Below are 19,311 nucleotides of genomic sequence, written 5' to 3'. Positions count from 1 at the left end.
TTGGGAGCTCCTCAGCTATTGGTTCACAGTTCATGTGTTTCCACTAGTTTGGCTTTTTGTCCCTGTACTTTTTCCAATCATGGTCCCAACAATTCTCGCTCATACAATACCCTCCTCTTTCTCACTGATTGGACTCCCAGAGCTCTACCTAGGGCCTAGCTGTGGATCTCTGCATCTGCTTCCATCAGTCATTGGACGAGAGTTCTACCACGACAGTTAGGGTGTTTGGCCATCCAATCATCAGAGTAGGTCAGTTCGGGCTTTCTCTTGACCATTGCCAGTAGTCTATTGTGGAGGTATCCTTGTGGATTTCTGAGGACCTCTCTAGCACTTTGCTTCTTCCTATTCCCATGGGGTCTTCAGACCCAGCTATACCACTCTTGGGTATATTCCCAAGGAATGTTCAATCATACCACAAGGACACACGCTCAGCTGTGTTCAGAGCAGCATTATTTGTAATAGCCAGAACCTGGAAACAACCTAGATGCCCTTCAACTAAAGACTGGGTAAATAAAATGTGGTACATATACACAATGGAGTACTACTCAGCAGAGAAAAACAAGGACACTACAAATGTAGTAAATGTGACAAGTCCGTTATCAATTGCTCAGTTTTTAGAAGATGTAAAAGAAGTAATACTATAGACAAACGTTTTAAATGTGGTGAATGTGACAAATCCTTTATCAGCTGCTCAGTTCTTAGAAGACATCAGAGAATTCATACAGGAGAGAAACCTTACAAATGTAGTGAATGTGACAAATCCTTTATCACTTGCTCAGATCTTAGAACTCATCAGAGAATTCATACAGGAGAGAAACCTTTCAAATGTAATGAATGTAACAAATCCTTTATCACTTGCTCAGATCTTAGAAGACATCAGAAAATTCATGCAGGAGACAAACCTTATAAATGTAGTGAATGTGACAAATCCTTTACCCAGAAAAGCACTCTTTTAACTCATCAGAGAATTCATACGGGAGAGAAATCCTAAAAATGTACTCATCTCTTAGAAAACATTAGAGTATTCATACAGAAGAGCAACATTACAAACATAGTCAATGTAAGAAATCTTTGCCCACTTCAGTTTCCCAACATGGCGGTGGTACAGTTTACCACCAGATCTGGGTCTGGAGCCATGTGTACCATCACCTATCAGAAATAGTTCTATCAAAGCAGTGCATAGCCCAGAAACTTTTTTTTTTAAGCTAGCAAAGGCTAAATCCACCATGCAGCAGAGTAAAGTGCCACTTATAGATTTGTCATTCCCGCCACACTGCAGGTCAGACGCACACACCAGGAACCCGCCATAGTAGCTCAAACCAGCAGGCTGCCGCTAACTTGAGAGAGACAACTAGAAAGCTGTTTTTAGTTCCATTTTAGAATCTTTTTTTGTTAGGTTTTAGGTGGAAACTCTTGCCCCATATTGGGCGCCAATTGTAGTTAGAGTTTTCCTGCCTGGCCCACAGTCAGGACAAATCTCTCTCACTCACCAGGCCCATAGATGCTCAGAACCAACCAAGTAAACACACAGAAACTTACATTGTTTACAAACTGTATGGCCGTGGCAGGCTTCTTGTTATCTACTTTTTCTATCTTAAATTAACCCATTTCTATTAATCTATACTTTGCCACTTGGCTTCTGGCTTACTGGTGTCTTTACATGTTGCTTCTCTTGGTGGCAGCTGGCAGTGTCTCTCTACCCAGCCTTCCACTTCCCAGAATTTTCTTCTCTCTTGTCCCACCTATACTTCCTACCTGGCCACTGGCCAAACAGTATTTTATTTATACAGAGCGATATCCACAGCAGTTTGTAGGCACATGGATGGATCTAGAAAAAATGATCCTGAGTGAGGTAACCCAGACTCAGAATGACAAACATGGTATGTACTCACTCATAGGTGGACACTAGATGTAAAACAAAGGATGACTAGACTGCTACTCAGAACTCTAGGGAGGCTACCTAGAAAAGAGGAACCTAAGAAAGACACAGGGATCACCTAATGATAGAGAAATGGATGATATCTACATGAACAAACTGGACGTGAGGGGGGGTAATGAAGGGCAAAGGTTGAGGGAAGAGAGCTTAGGGGATCGGGAGATCACAGCTGGATCAAGAACAGAGAGGGAGAACAAGGAAAAAGAGACCATGATAAACACCTGGCTTTTTCATATGGGTTCTACAGATTGGACTTAGGTCTTCATGGTTGCATGACAGGCATTTTATTATTGAGCCATCTATCCAAGCCTCTCCCTGAACTTTGATTTCCTTATCTATAAAATGATATTAAATAATATAGAGAAATGTTTTTACATGGTTAATGTGCCTTTTATTTAGGCTTTTGGAGTATATGTCTGAGTGGACTATGGTTTATATGTGCTTGGGAGTGAAAGGAGTGTGGGGTGAAATGGGAGGAATTTCACTCTATTTGCCTGTGTATGTCAGGTTCAATGACCATTTTCTGAGGTAAAACCTGAGATCTCAGGCTAAGCGCTATCTCAGAATCATTGAGCCAACTAGGCAGTCATTTGGTTAGCTTATACCACTCTCTCTCTCTCTCTCTCTCTCTCTCTCTCTCTCTCTCTGTGTGTGTGTGTGTGTGTGTGTGTGTGTGTGTGTGTGTGTGTGTGTGTTTGTAGGTGCTGGTTCATGTGTGTACATGTGGAAACCAGAAGTTAATGTCAAATAGCTTTCTACCTTATTTTTTAAGGTATGATGGTCTCTTGTTGAGCCTGGAGCTCACTAATTCAGCTAGCTGACTAGCCAGCAAGTACACAGGCTTGTCCTGTCACATTCCCAATGATGAGCTTAAAGCTGCATGCTACTGTGCCTAGCTTTGTGTGTGAGTTCAGGGACACTGTGCTCAAGCCCCTGTACTAATACAGCAAGCATTTTTCTAGACCATCTCACAAGCCCCACACAACTGTTTCTTATATTAATTATCCACAAGAGTTCAGAGCTTTTATTCTGTGAATCCTCCGTGGAATCCTAAACAGGAGCTGTGCAGGTGACCTCCCTCTGACATTTCCCTCAATTCAGCCACCATCCCCCCCCCCCTTTACCTGAGTTTGGAAGTTCAAGGATGAGGAAGTAATGTGACAGAATCTAGTCTTCTTTGTCTTTCTTGTTTCATCCTTCAAGACTCAATGCAGCTGAGCTTTAGGTGTCTTTCTTCTCTGGTCCATCTTCATTAAAACTCTGTTGTCTTGCCAACCATGTCCTGCCTTTAATATGCTATTGAGTGGAGATGAAAGAATTGGAGGGGGGATACCCTCCAAAGAGAGTAGCCTGGCTTAAAAATTGATTATTATCTAGCTGTAAAATGACATTTAAATGTCAGAAATTTGAATGTCGGCTCCTAGAGAGACAGTAAGGAAATGGCTGAGACCATGGATTTCTAGAGTCAGGCTGCTAGGTTCAGGATGGCTCCACCACTCTCATGGGATTTCATGTGGGCAAAGCCTCCCTGTGCCTTGATTTCTTCGTCTATGAAATGAGGCAGAATATGCAGATACATAGAGGTTCCAGGGAAAAGTGGATGGATTCATACATGAAGACTGTCTTCTGTCTTATTTACCTTCTGTGTTTGTTATGTGTAGGCGGTGCTTTCCTGTTCTCCATCTTTGTTACATATGGGCGGGGCTTTCATGTTCTCCATCTTTGTTAAGTATGTGGGGGCTTTCATGTGCTCCATCTTTAGTGTCATTATTGTCCTTCTCCCTTGGCTGTGCACCTCCTCATAAACCCTAAATTCCTAGTTTTACCCAGCATCTGCCAAGCATAGGTTCTCCAGGGCAAATAAATAATAATTTGTACTCTCCCCCTCCACTTCTTTCTCTCTCAACAAAAGTGAAAACAATGCAAACCAGCCAAATGCCTTCAACAAATGGTGCCAGGGAAGTGGATCTTCATACATTCATGTGTAGATGTTTTGATATCTGTTCCCCTCCCTGTACAGAGTGGATCAAAGACTTCCATGTAAGATGGGATACTTCAACACTGCTGAAGCAAAGCAGAAAAAACACTTCCAGATACAGGCATAGGCAAAAGACTCCAGTAGCTCAATAACAAACCTGACAAATGGGATGGCTTCCAATCAAAAAGCTCTGTGCAGCATGGGAAGAGAGAGCCCAAAGGATGGGGAGAATGTCTACCCTTTCTCCATCTGACAAGACATTAACATATAGAACATTAATGAACTAAAATAAAAACAAATACCCAAACCCAAATAATTTGATCTATAAATTAGCAAATTAATTGGACAGTTCTCAAAAGAAGTGTTACCAACATGGCTGCCCAAATATGAGGTGAACAAGTAAGACACCAGTGTACATGCCAAAGTGGATGTAAACCCCATGAGGCCTCACACCTACACGAAGAACTACAGGTAACTGAGGAAAGCTGGGGAGAGGTGCTCTTCCCCAGGGAATAGTAAACCAATTGGTTGTCTAGTGCCAAACAGTTGGCCCTCAAACATACATAAAGGTAGCATTATATTGACTGAACATGTTTTATACACACACACACACACACACACACACACACACACACACACATATATATATACACATATATATATATATACATACATATATGTATACATACATATATGTATATAGTAACAATTAGTGAAAAAAGAGGCTATGGATTTGAAGGGGAGGGGTATATGGGAGGGTTTGGAGTAAAGAAAAGGGAAGGAAAATAATCTCAAAAAGTAAATGGCCAATAAATGTATGAACAATGTTCAGTTTCCATAGCCATCAGGGAAATGTAAATCAAAGCTGCACTGAAATCCCATCTGACTCCAGTCAGAATCACTATCAAGGAAACAACAGCAAATGCTGGTGAGGATGCTGGAAAGAGCAATCCTCACTCACTGTTTGGGGGGATGTAATGGGTGTAGCCCCTTTGGAGATCAGTATGGAAGTTGCTCAAGACACTAAAAAAGGAACTAAAATCGATCCTGCTCTACTAGTCCAGGTATAAACACAAAGAAATCAAGGTCAGCATGCCACAGAGATATAGCTGGAGTTTTCTCCAGTCCTGCCCGGGCCCACAGCCACTCAGACCCAAATAAACACACAGAGGCTTATATTTAAAAAAAGCTGTTTGACCTAATGGCTCAGGCTTCTTGTTAGCTAGATCTTACATCTTAAATTAACCCATTTCTATAAACCTATACCTTGCCACATGGCTCATGGCTTATCAGTGTCTTTATATCTTGCTTCCTCTGTGTCTGGCTGGTAACTCCTGACTCAGCCTTCCTGTTCCCAGAATTCTCCTCTCTGCTTATCCCACCTTTACTATACTTCCTGCCTGGCTACTGGCCAATCAGTGTTTTATTTATCAAACAAATCAGAGCAACACATTCACAGCACACAGACTGATATCCATAGCACAAAGATGCCTGTACATCCACGTCCATTGTATCATTATATATATATAAATAATGGAGGGCAATGGGAATCAGGTTTAATATTATCAGGGTGGAGAGCTAAGATAAGTAGGTAGGGTGATGCACTTGACAATGGATCATAGTTAGGAACATCAGAATGAATACATGCACAGGCTAATACTGGTAAAGTTGGTTACATATATAGATATTTATAGATATGTGCATATGTCTATGTCCTCACCCATGGAAATATTCTTGTTCTGTCATCAGAGTGATATGAAAAGTAACTATAGCCCCCTTATACACAAATTTTGGTTTCTAATACTTTTTTCCAGCAAAATGAACCAGGTCCTTGAAGAGATGGATGATCCTTGGGCCAGGACAGGAAATATATAATATGATCCAAGAAATGTATTACATTACTAAGAAATAAACACTACCCCAAACATAAAAAGATGAAAGTATAGCAAAGTGGCAAATTGAGGAAGACAACAGAGCAAAGTATTTTGTGGAATAACTCAAGGCATGCGATACTTCATGTGTCTGCCATGATAGGAATGGAATGGAGAGTGAATAAGTCCCAAATGCCTCGTGCATGACATCTCCACTCCACAGAGGAGGAGGTGCAGCATCCACTTCTGCTCCCTAGGTGTCAATGATGCATATCTGTTTCCTCCAGAGAGTAAAGGGGGATGTGAAAAGGAGGAGTAAGTGGAGAAGGTCACCAGTGGAGAAGCCCAGTGAGCACTGCCAACTGAGTTGGTGATACAAAGGAACATCTCAGCAATAAGTCATCATCTTGTGTGTCCTTGACATGCTATGATGACAGTGTCTGCCTCTGTGCTTTCCCTCCCATGAGCCAATAACCATGACTGAATCACAAGGAAGACATGAGACATATTTCTTTTAATTGACATTAGACAAGGTGTCCACCTGACCATGATCCTCAAAACCATTAAAGACATAAAAAATGTACAGTCTAGCCAGGCAGTGGTAGTGCATGCCTTTAATCCCAGCACTTGGGAGGCAGAGGCAGGCGAATCTCTGTGAGTTCAAGGCCAGCCTAGGCTACATAGTAAATTCCAGGAAAGGAACAAAGCTACACAGAGAAACCCTGTCTTGAAAAAACAAACAAACAAACAAACAAAAGCAGTCTAAGGAAACTGTCATGGCCAAAAGAGATGAAGGAGGCATGATTCAGATTAATGTGGTACTGAAATGAGATTCTAACAGGGCTTTAGTAAGAGTGAAGGGAACCTAATGAAGTGTGAGCTTTTGTTAGTGACCTATCAATATTGGCTCATTGATTATAACAAACATCCAAAAGGACACGTTCATAATAGGGAAACTGGGTTGAGGGCAGTAGTGGCTGTTTCTGTACCATACTGTAAGAATTTTAGTAGATTTAAAACTACTTACATCAGTGTCTGGAGAGATGAATCAGCACTTCAGAGCACTTGCTTCTTGGGGGACCAAGGTTTGGTTTGCAGCCACCTAGTGGCTCACAACTTCCTGTAATTCCAGTTCCATGGTATTGACACTCTGTCATGGCTCCTTGAGTATGAGGAGGCACACACACGGTACACATATATACATGCAGACAAAACAAAACATTCATCCACAGAAAAATTTAAACATGTATCCTCCAACAAAAGTTAACAGAAGCTGAGGAGACTGTCAGTCAAAGAAGTGCTTACCATGTGAGTACCAGGGCCTGAGTCTGATCCCTGTGTCTCTGAGTAGAAAAGATGGTCTGAGCAGCTCGAACTTACCGTCTCAGGACTGGGGAGCTGGAGTCAGGATGCCCTGGCCAACAACTCAAGCCGAATCCACAAGTCCCAGGTTCAGTGAGAAACCCTGTCTCAACAAGTATAGTAGAGAGTAGTGGAGGATGACACCTGATGCTGACCTCTAACCTCTGGCCTCCCCATGCACACCCACACCTGCATGTCAACATGAACATGAACACAACCCTTGCTGGTAGATAGTGCAAGCCAGGGAGACAGCATTTGAGAAGCCAGTTCCTGAGTGTCATCAAAGCAGCATGCTTGGGCCCTCTTGTGTGTTTCCATGGCATTCCTCCCTACACAATGTTCTGGGACTCTTCCTGTTGTCATTCCATCCAAATGAACCACTGGTCGCCATTTGTCTCCCACACAGAAACTCAGAACACCCTCTCTGTGCTTGTAACTGAGCATTTTTTACACTAAATGACATGATCTGAATTGCATGCACTTTATTTCTATTGAATGACTAAGATATACCACATAATAATGGTACTTCCAAGATGGTTACCTCGGGGTAAGAATTCTAGATGCCTCTAATTAAAGTAATTATGCCCCAACTTCCTTTAAAAATGACTGTCAAGTACATGAGGGCCCTTTCTCTCTTAGGAGAAAAGTGCAGGGGTGTCAGTGGCACCTTGCATACTAATGGAGGTTGTTGATGGAATATGGTTAGCATCCATCATAGAACAAACAGCAAAGGCTCTGTAGTCTTTTTAAGGGCTGTAATGAGCTGTAACATTATAATGGTGTGGAATTTTGTTGTTGGGTTGGACAGAGTCTGTTCCTATGTGGGTGCATGAGATCTCTCTGAGCTGAGCTAGAAGAGAAATCTAATCACCCTTCCATGAGAAAGACACCACTAGTGCTACTGGGTTCCTCTATGGCCGTAACTCTGCAAAAGAAATTATGTCTACATACAATATAGACATAGGATAAGTGTGTTTTCGTATATACAGCTATAGATAACATATGCATGCACACATTTATACTTCTTTTCTCATCTTGGCCATAATCTCCCCTGCTTTACATTCTTCATACTGCTGGTCTGTTTTTCTTATACATTAGCCTGGGTTTTCCTCATAGACCTGTTTTAGGTCTCTTTTGCTGGGTACATTTGGGAAAACTTAACAGATAGCAGGCTATGAGGTCTAACCTATCTTTTTGTCTAGGAAAACCCAGCCACAAATGTCTATTTAACAGTTCTTAATGGCTTCTCTGAGGGTTATAATTTTAATATTTCTGAATATCTGGTGCCTAGAAGCTAGCACAAAATGGCTATTTAAGTCTGCCAGGAAGTCACTTCCTAAGTTTCTGAATGTGAAGCAGAATCATGACTTGGAACAGCCCCGTTTTTTCTTTAGAGAGGGTTCACTTTGGTGGGCCCTCTCCGACATACCTACTTACGTTCAATAACCACTGAGTCCCTTGAGGTAGCACAAAACTTAGCAGAAATAATCTAAGAGCAAATACTCTGTAATGGAATATTAAGTATTCTGTTTAATAATATAAAAGCTGTCCCAAGATGTCCTGTGAGGAGCATCTCTACAGGCTCTTTCCTCCTTTAATGAAGTGGTTAGCATTCCCTGGTGAGCTTAGAAATAGGATTTGCATATAGTGGTGAGGGTCCAGGATGCAGGGACAGAGGGGACAGAAGACTGACTTTGATGGTGTCAGTTCTAAGTAGATAAGCTACTGTTTGAGATCTCTTTGGTGGGGGGCACAAAATACCTGGCACTGAGTCAGTTTCCTGATATCCTTGGGCTTCCCTTATGCACTGCTCAATCAGTCTTGAAGCTTTATTTTATCTTACTTTTAATTTACACATAATGATTGTACATATCTAGGGGTAAAGTGTGTTACCCTGATACATGGATTACACCATGTAACAGTTAAATTATGGTGATCAGCTTATTTATAACCTCAATCATTTATCATATCTTCATGATAAGAACATGAAAAATCCTTTCTTTTAGGTTTTGTAGCTAGATAATCCATTATTGTTAACAGTCACCCTACTATGAAATGAATACAGGAATTTAATCCTTTTATTTGACTATAAAAGTTCATGTATGCATTTGTCAGCCAACCTTTCTTACACCTCCCCTGCTGCTTTCCACTTGGAAGTGTCTAACACAGCTTGGTAGCAAGGCAGGGGCAAGAGAATTGCCATGTTGATACAAACCTAAGTCCCACCTGAGAGTTGAGTTTTTAAGAAAGATCCTCAACCAGCAATGGATGAGACTTGCTATGTAAATACAAAGGGAGCCCCATTGTTCCTGTGGTGACATATTGTGAAGGGGGCACTCAACACCATGCAGTAGAATTCTAGAACAGGATTCAACCAGTTCACGGCCAGTGTATCTTTCTCAGTCTCACATTCTTTGCTTCATTTCCTCCTTGTGTCTCTTGCCCTTCTGCTGCAAGTGTTTTCTCAGATCATACACAAATGTGCTTACATTTAAGGCTTTATCTCATGATTTCTAGGCAAGCCCACACGCAAACAGTTAATATGATTGGCAGCTCATCATAGGACTCTGATGGAAATGAAGAAACATATTAAAGGAAATGGTGATTCTAAATGTATAAACACAGTGGCTGTACAATAAAAGAAATCACATCACACATACAAAGAAACACAGAGATCATCAGGTGATGACAATGCATGAGGCTCTTTCTACTGGACCAACATTTGGGAAAAATATTTGCTTGGCCTGACATTTCCAGGGGTAGAAGACATACTCTCTGGAGGTTGGATCTGTATAGGAAAATGTAGGAGCATCTCAGGGACTAAGGCATAGTGAGAGTCATATCCCATCAACACCTTTCTTCTCATCACTTGTTTGTCTTGGGGGTCAGTCAAAAGCTACCACAGGATACCCTACATCTTTGGATGCCAGCCTGAGGCTGGATTAGATGGTTTAGACTTCACAGCACTCCCTCTAGACATCTGGGTTTATGTGAAAGCCCAGAAATGTATAGTGATAAAAACATATTCCCTCTATTTATGGAGCAGTTATGATATCCTGTCTCTTTACAACTGGGTTCATTGGTTTCTGAATACAAAAATTTCCGTACATATCATGAATTGCATCGTTTAGATGCAGGGCCTGAGGTAGGAGTTCAGTTCATGGCTCTTGGTGAGTGCTTTTAGAGAATACACACACACACACACAGACACAGACACAGACACAGACATACACACACACACACACACACACACACACACACACACACACACACACACACTGGGAAACATAAATGAAACACAGTGGCGATACAAGAATGAAAGTGTCAGGTAAAGTGTAGATAGGGACAATTAAACAAAAGACCTTGAGCCAAACCTGGTGTCATCTGGTTTTGAAAATAAAATTTTACTGAAATAGACACAACTATTTCTTTGTATAATATCCAGGTTAGTTTCACCCTACAATGGCAGATTGAGTAGTTGCAACAGAGACCTGCAAAGTCTAAACCATCTGACCCTTTATGGAAAACCCCAGTCCTAAACCTGTCCCAATCCAGGGTGAGTTCTTGAGCACCCACTGTTGCTCTGCACCTGAATGACAGGGGGCACTGATTGCAGACCACCCAGGTGTTGAGGGTGAGGTGTGTAAAATGTACCAAGCCCAGCATGGCAGCCCCATCAGCTGAGAGCAAGCCTCTGCATACCACATCTGGGTGAGCTGTCAGCAGCCAAGAGCTGCAGAAACTGGGAAGTGAGTATGAATGCCAGCTAATAGAATCTCATGAGATTGCCCCAGCGTCGTGGTAGCAGGGTGCATCTTGATGAACACAGGAGAACTGAAGCTGGAGAGATCCTACCAGATTCCCTGGTTGAGCCTGGGCCCTGATTGACTCCTGGATTGACCATCTCTCCACCTGAACTTCATCTCATTGCTGCCAAGATGAAGATGGGGTCTCCCAACGAGCTGGTTGGGATCTGCCAGTTTCTGCTGCCACATCTTGTTCTACTTTCTTCATGCTGTACTTTCCAGCCATGCATGTTGAGAGACTAAGGACCACTCCCTGGTTCTGAGCCTGAACCTGAACCTGCCATCTTCCCTTCAGTGGCAAAGCCACCTGCTACTTTCTCTGTCTGAAACTTCTCTGTAGTGCCTTTCCTCATCTGCCACACCTGACTGATATTCTGCTTTTCCTTCATATCTCATCTCAGAATGCATTGAAAAGATTCCCTTTCCATAATTTTCAGTCCCTCCCAAGTAGTCAATATTCAATATGTGTGCTTTATAATCTTTTGTTTAGCTTATACAAGCAAATCTTCATGTGAAGAAGTAGGCACTTTTTCTTTTGTAAGATAAACACTATAACATTTATACTGCCTCATGTGTTTCCTGTCCAGTCTCTGGAAACTTCCTAGACACGTAGTGTGGATTTACTTTAAAATCTTTTTCCCCCTTACAGTTTCATGAATGCATATTGTAAAATATTTTTGTGAATTCCCATAATAGTAGTTCAGTTTTTTCCAGTTTACATTAAAAAACAAAACACAATGAAATAGTGCAAAATGTGTTTCTGAGCAAAGATCCTTATATTCTGGCAATTATATATTTCTGTAGGCTTGGTTGCCACAGGTGACACTGTCTGCATCACATATACACGTCCTGTAAATGTCAGTGCAGCATGCCAGCTCCTTTCTGCGGGTATGGCAGCTGATCAGGTTGCACACAGATCTCAAGCTTCTGAGACCTCTTTTCCCAGCACTTACGCTATCACTGGTGGCCTACAGTCCTCCCATTTGTCAGCTTTTTGGCAAAGGGGTAGACTCCAGGAGCTCTTCTGAGTTATATTTCATTGAATATTACCGAAGTCGAACATCTTGATGCACAAATCCTGTTTGTTCTTAAGTGTGTGTGTGTGTGTGTGTGTGTGTGTGTGTGTGTGTGTCAGGATTTATACATCAGTGCACACACATGCAGAAGCCAGATATTGAGTATCATCTCTCTGCTCTCCACTTTATTCCTTTGAGACAAAAAGCTCTCGTTGAATGAGAAGTTGCGTGTTTCTGTTAGGCTGGGTGGCAAGCTCCATGGGTTTGCCTGTCTCTGCCCACTAGTGCTAGAACTGCTTGCAGACATGCACATGGCTGCCTTCTTGACACAGGTGCTGGGATTTGAACACATGTCACCTAGCCATTTCCCCAGCCCCCAAATTTTGTTATCTTAAAATATTTATTTTAGTTTTAATTCTGAGTCTCTGTGTGTTTGTGTGAGTGTGTGCACATGAGTACAAATTCTTGATTTGGCCCGAGATGTTATATACCCCTGGAGCTGAAGTTACAGATGTTTGTGCTAAATATTTGTGCTAAATTGCTAAATTGTGCTGAGAATCAAATTTGAGTTCTCTACAAAAGCACAATGGACTCTTTACCACTGAGCCATTTCTCTACTGCTCCACATACTGTTTTGACAACACAAGTAGCTGTTCAATGATAGAAACTTGGCATTTATCATTCTGTCTGATGCTCTTCCACTCATGTCCACAGTCTGGGGAAGGTTTTAATTTAGGCTGGAGGGATGTGATGACGGTGGCAGTGGTTGGAAGGTCCTGCTCTGTTTATGACCATCTCTTTCTCTTCATTTTCAGATACCACCCAGATGAACAATGCAGTGCCCACTTCTCCTCTGCTCCAACAGATGGGACACCCACATTCATACCCCAACCTGGGCCAGATTTCTAATCCATATGAACAGCAGCCTCCAGGCAAAGAGCTCAACAAGTATGCCTCCTTAAAGGCAGTTGGTAAGGACATCCTACATGGATCTGTTTTCTTTTCCCTCCTTCTCCTCTGCTTGGCTTCTCCCTATGGACTTATTTTTTACTCTTATTTTTTTATTAATCCTATTTCTCTGCTTTTCTATCATCTGTCTGTTCATCATCTAGCTATCATATATCTGTCTATCATATATGTATGTGTATGTATATATATATAAACCAATTTATGTATCTACCTATGTATATGCCTGTTTGTGTGTATCTATGTGTGTGTATCATTTATCTATACCTATGTATATATGTCTATGAAACTATCATCTATCTATCTATCTATCTATCTATCTATCTATTTATGAATCTGTCATCTATCTATCTATCTATCTATCTATCTATCTATCTATCTATCATCTCTCTATCTACCTATCTATCTATCTAGAATCAGGACTCTCCCAGTTGCTTCCTATGAACCAGTTGAGTCCTGCCTTGCTGTGTGGTCAGTGTGGTCTTCTGGGGTACTTGTTTACTTAGGACTCTTTCCTGGGGATGCTCATGTGGTCCACTCATGTTTAACCCCCTTTAGCATTCCCCATCTTCCTTAGGTAGTCTCAGGACCCTCGGGTGTAGAATCTAGTCTATTAGTTTTAGCAATGTCTTGACTTTTAACAAGGTAACCCCCATCACCCACACTTCCCCTGCCGACTCCAAGAAGTGAATGTATAGCACAAATGTTTGCTCAGGTAGCCTTTCTCCTTCAGAATGTGGCATTTCCTGGGGAAGGTTGGTCTAGACTCTAGAGCTACTAGAAATGTTGTTCTTAACAAGTGTGCAATACTTCATTTGACTTCTTAAGCATGCTGCCTCACTGATCCATGGAAGAAAACACATTTAGCACTCAATGACTGGATTAAGAAACCTCAGCTAAAGCGGTGATTCAACAGAGCCAATAGAGCAGGAAACAGAGCTGAGACTGTGCAGGCGCCTCTGTCAACCCAGTACCCTTCTCCCTCCCACTTGAACAGAACATGGCACTTTGCTCTCAGACGCATTCCACTGGATGAAGTCACAGCCACAGCAAAGTCATCAGTTCCTGGTTTGTGTTTGGTTGGGGCAACTCAGGTTCTCAATGTGCAGATGATCCAGCATCACCTGAGTGCAGTAAACAGTACCTGGGCCCAGTGCACCTTGGGGATTTTAACTGAGCTGGGTGAGGGTGGAGTTCAGACATAGACATTTGAAAAAACAAAGGGGGCTGGAGAGATGGCTCAGTGGCTCTTCTAGAGGGCCCTGGTTTCATTCCCAGCACCAACATAATCATCTGTAAGTCCAGTTCCAGGGGATCTGAAACCTTTTTCTGGCCTCCACAAGTACCAGGGATGCACAAGGTACACAGAGATATATGACTAAACATCCATGTACATGAAATTTTAAAAGTCTAGATGTTTCTAACATGAAGCCAAAGCTGAAGGCTCCTGACTTGGACTATAGCACAAGCCAGCATTCAGGAGAACTGGACCTCAACTCCACTGCTGCTCTTCATGTCCTCTCCTTAATCGGTGCCTGCTTCCTGCATTCTTGCTCACCCCAGACGCAGAAAATTTGTTTCCTTCTCATTACATCCTGTGGGTTTTGTTTTCTAGTCCTGTTTTGGTGGAGAGGTTTTAAAGTCTGCCTTTCCATTTACCCTGCCCCTTCTCTGAGTTTATTTTCTGAGGAGCTGAAAAGAGGCAGATAGCTATGAACTCAAATCCTGGCTCTACCACATAGCTTCTCTGTGACTGTGCAGCATTCAACCCTCAGGAGTCCTCAGTTTTCCAGTTTATAAAATGGTCAGACAGAGACCTTTCAAGTGAAACAAGCTAAGTCCCATCATTCATAACGTCTCTTTTTCCCAGATTCCTACTCTCTTGTGAGCAGCCATGCTGACTGACTCTTTTCTTGGTTCTGTCTTCTCTTGGGCTCAGCTTGGGTCTCCCTGAAAGGTCTTCATTATCTTTAAATATTCTCCTTAGGGAAGACTCTTCTCCTTCACTAAAGGATTGACTACCAGGCTCTTTGAGTCATAGAACAACTCCCTTTGCCTAGAATTCCATTTGATTTATTGGGAGAGCTCTTTCTGCTCTCCTGGCCACTTCCAGGAGTTACTCATTTATTCCCATATAGTTTTGCTTCCAAGAAACATTGGACAGGCAGAGGATGCCACAGACACACTATCTTTTCTAAGCAATTGTTCATCTTCTTTTCTACCAGACCCTCAGTAGAGATGGGATAATAGAAACTCTTTGATTGATTCAGCTATGAAATACCCTAACCCCAGAACTCAAAGTTCAGATACTACCATGTGGCTCTGATATTTTTGGTATCTAAGGTTGCTAATGATAATAATACTCCTAAAACAAGTGTACCTCACATAAGGCCAGAGACAGGCTAAGTGACTAATGTTTGTATCAGAAGTTGAAGAGTTCCTGTTTCCCAATTACCTAGACCTTCAGGATGGAATAATTAGAAGAGATTGAGCCAAGTGTATAGTGCCAAGGTCACATGTTTAATAGACAGACACCGGCTTCTCTAAATCTCCTGCCTGGTAAAGCTTTCCCTAGAAGTTACCCAAGTCTCGTGCTTTATTTCTCTGTCTTCTCCGGCCCCCGAGGAAAAGGGAAAACACCCCTCTTATGTTCTATCACCATCGGTTTTCTTGATTCCCCACTGTTCTTGCATAACACGTGCATCCTAAGCATTCACACTTTACAAGGAAGGGAGAAGTACTATTGCCCAGGAGAGCAGGTGAGGGTGTCTTCACTGCTCACACAGCTGCAGCAACCTGCAAATGCTATTCTGGTCCCACCTTCCTTTCTGAACCCTGCAATTCGGTGATAAATAACATCTGTTGTTTATGGGATTCCTCTTTAGACATTAAAAATAATCAACCCAGATGTATTTTATTTCTTTGAGAACTGGTCAAATTATTCCATGCAACCCATTTCTTTAACTTAGACCTCCACACAAACCAGATCCTTAGTAGCGCTTAGGGTAAATAATTGATGAATGTTCCAACACAGCCCCTTGATCCTCCCTGAGATTTCTACAGGAGTGCTTTAGACAAGAAATGTCTGCAGAGCATTTGGAATGAAATTTTCAATATGAAAATATGTTTGACACTCCCTATGTAACCCTTTCTTCTGCAACCAGGAACTGGTGAAATATTTTTTGTATGAATGAATGAGCTTGCCATAGGCAAGAATCAGAGACTAGCTGGATTTTAAGAAATCATCTTTGTATCTTGTAGCAAATAGAAGGATCTTGGGATTTTTGCCCCAGTCTAGTAAATGGCTAACAGGCTTCCCTTCCCGTCCTTAGACAACTGTGGAGTTCTTAGGATTGAACTGAGTGGTGGGTGATCTGGTGCATCTCCTTTGAGTGGAGTGTCAGTTTGTGGCTGGCAATGTGACTCCCCAGGGCTCCAGCATCTGCCTACATCAGTGAACTGCAAATCTCATAATAAATGTTTTATCAAAGGTTCTTTGTTAAGGTGTAATGCAAAGTTGGTGTGAGTGGGGAAATGCATTTCATTAGAGGATCATTACCACCCAGGGGCCAGGTTGTTTAAAATGATCTGCCACCCCCTGGAGCCAGGCTCACTGTGTAAAAACTTCCAATCCAGTGGACAAGGGGGGCCTAGCCAACCTCCAGTGTTAATTGACAACTTAGAAAAGACCCCTAGAAAATAAATCCACCTTGAAAGTTTTAATATCCAAAGTATCAGATGCTTATGTACCACATGCTCCATTCTAGTCCTGGCTCTGCCCTTACCTAGCTGAGTGCTGCTGAGCTTGCCCCTGAAATGCCTGGATTTCTCCTTCATAGGATAAGCAAGGAGCAGAACTGAGTGGTCCCCAATAGCACTCTAATTTTATAATTGTAATATTAAACCATTCCACCTCTTCGAGTTATCAGAATAACTGTGGGGCTGAAACATCACACACACCTCCTGCCCGTGCTGGTGGGAGATCAGATTTGAAAAAAGATCATAAGCTTCTTTTTAACTCTGATGTAGATCCCCAAACCTGTCTGCCTTTGTCTCTCTGTGTGTTTTTGCTCGCCCCTTTCATACTTCAAACTTTCTTCTTTTAGACTTCAGGGTCTCAACACATACCATTTGGTCATCTCAGACATGTGACAATGGACTGGCCTGTTCCCAGGGGCTCACTGCTAAGCAATTGGCAAAAGACTAGTACACAAGCACAAGCGGGAAATGTCAGGTGCTGAGCCACACAGGACTCTGTGGGGGAAAGCATACTGGAATGAAATATCATTCATTCATTCATTCATTCATTCATTCATTCATTCATTCATGTGTTCATTTATTTCTTCTCCAGGTACTAAATTTGATGTCTCTTGACTATAGGTGACACTGAGGTATGGACCTGGCCAACCCCATCTACAGTATCACATCACCATATGGGGCATTTCAAACTATCAGTGCCCTCTGTAAAGCCAGTGGATTGAAATGTGATAGTTATCATGTCAAGTCAGAACCTGAGGTGACCAGTGAGAAGGAAGAATATACACAAAACTGAAATTGTGGTCAGGACTGAGTTTTAAGCCCTGACTCAAACATCATAAATGATTTCAGAAACTATCAGGTTTTTGGTCTCAGTTTCTCCTGTGTAGAGGAATTCATAACCACATACAGGTGAATGGCTCAGATGGAGCCAATGATTCAGCTCAGGACAAGTTCTTCATGTATAGTAGCTTCTACAGCCCATCACATTTTCCCTTCCAGAAGCTCTGCCTGCCAGTCACTCCTTACTAGTTCCCCAGATACATCAGGACCTTCATAGGCATGCATTTCAATCTGAGGGAGAGAGCAGAATCCATATTCTTTACATCAGTTTGGGAAAGATATACATGTTGCAAGTTAGCTCACATTAGGGATCTGGTAAAAACACAAACAAGAAGGAGAACAAACAACAAATGACTTTTCTGCAGTCCTAAGTATCAGCAGAGCCAGCCCAAGCCGCTTCACTGTCTCCACCTAAGTCTGCAAGAAATGGTGTGCAGATGTGTGGGTGCTGCTGTCCATCAAGGGGGATGCGTCACTCACTTGACTCCCTTTACAGTTTGGAGGTGTTTCCAATCAAGGTTGCAGCTGAAAATGTGCCTTGTAGGTTGACATGGTTATGTATTGCCCTTCCATGACCACAGTCACCATGTACTGGGCAGGTATATGGTGAGAACAGCTGTACCTCTTCATAGCACAATGTTAGTAAGGCAGAAGTGTCCCTGAAGGTATGAGTACTCCTATCTCTAGCGCAGGGAAATGCCATCCTATTATGTAATTCCCAATGGACATCACACATAAACAGGAAGTTGCCTGCAGTCTGACTTTACCTCCCATCTGCCCTGATCCGTGGTCCTAGGTTTCTGAGGTTTCCTGTAGTACCTGTTTGGGAGCCCATGCACCTGTCATCTTATTAAACATACTCATTGTTAATGGATTCATAGAAGAAAATTCGTTACTGCCTGGTCAGCCCTGGGAAAGGTGACAAAAGACCGGGTCCTGCCTTAAAGGCAAACTGAGAAATTTGATTCAAGGGAGGATGACCTTCTTGGAGCCTGTGACTTGAAGGTTGGTCAGACTGGTGTCCATGAGGAAAGGAAGATCTGGGGCCTTCTACCTATTTTCAGATCACTCTCGGCTGGGGGAGAAGACATGGCAAAGCAGAGCAGGCAGGGCCGTGAACTTTAACTCACTCCTGTCACTCCAAGTTTCTCTATTCCAGTGATGAGGGTTTGGATCCCCAGGGGCTACATGGCAATTTGAAAGTTCTTTGGCATGCCGGGGAGGCCAACCAGAAATGTTTAAATGGGGCCAAATCTGTGCTCTATAATCATTCTGGTCACAGGCTGTTCCCTGAATCTCCTCTCAGCTGGCAGTCTGTTAGGTCTCTGGAAATAGTGTAGAAAGTGTTCAGGACTTGGTCTGCTCAAGTAGGTTCCTAGAAAAGAAAAGGAGAACCAGAAGCACTCACTGATTGGTCAGGCTTTCAGCCAATGGGACGAGGGTTTAATAGGCAGAGGTTGTCCCACTTTAAATTAAACTCAATTTTACAAAAGACTGTTAATGAAGGAGTGGGGTACACTCAGAGTTCTTCACATATTTTGTTGATTTTATGAGAAGTATGTTTATATTACGAGAAGCTCTGTTAATGAGACCACTCCCACAGGGGCTACTGGGTACATCTGAAATTAGATTTGGAAAACCTAATTTATAACTCAAATTCCAGCCCCACACCTGTTCTGGAAAACAATGGTTTACTCATTATGGGATTCTCAGAGAACAAGCTTGATCCCTTTTGCTTTGGGGGGGATTTCCCTACTTAAGAAAAAGTGACTCTGGA

General features: G+C 42.4%; 1 protein-coding gene across 2 annotated transcripts in view; it reads left to right on the top strand.

Moving 5' to 3' along the window:
* Shisa9 (shisa family member 9) overlaps positions 1-19,311 on the top strand; it is a 299,285-nt gene that overhangs the window by 262,410 nt on the left and 17,564 nt on the right. For both annotated transcript variants that reach the window (XM_036196641.1, XM_036196642.1), the window contains exon 3: positions 12,785-12,940. In XM_036196641.1, coding sequence (XP_036052534.1) covers positions 12,785-12,940 — 156 coding nt within the window. The remainder of the gene's footprint in view (positions 1-12,784; positions 12,941-19,311) is intronic.

This window comes from Onychomys torridus, chromosome 8 (assembly GCF_903995425.1).
Source record: "Onychomys torridus chromosome 8, mOncTor1.1, whole genome shotgun sequence".
In the NCBI taxonomy this organism is placed as follows: domain Eukaryota; kingdom Metazoa; phylum Chordata; class Mammalia; order Rodentia; family Cricetidae; genus Onychomys; species Onychomys torridus.
Note: the sequence above shows the minus strand (reverse complement) of the source record. Positions and strands in the feature narration are given on the sequence as shown.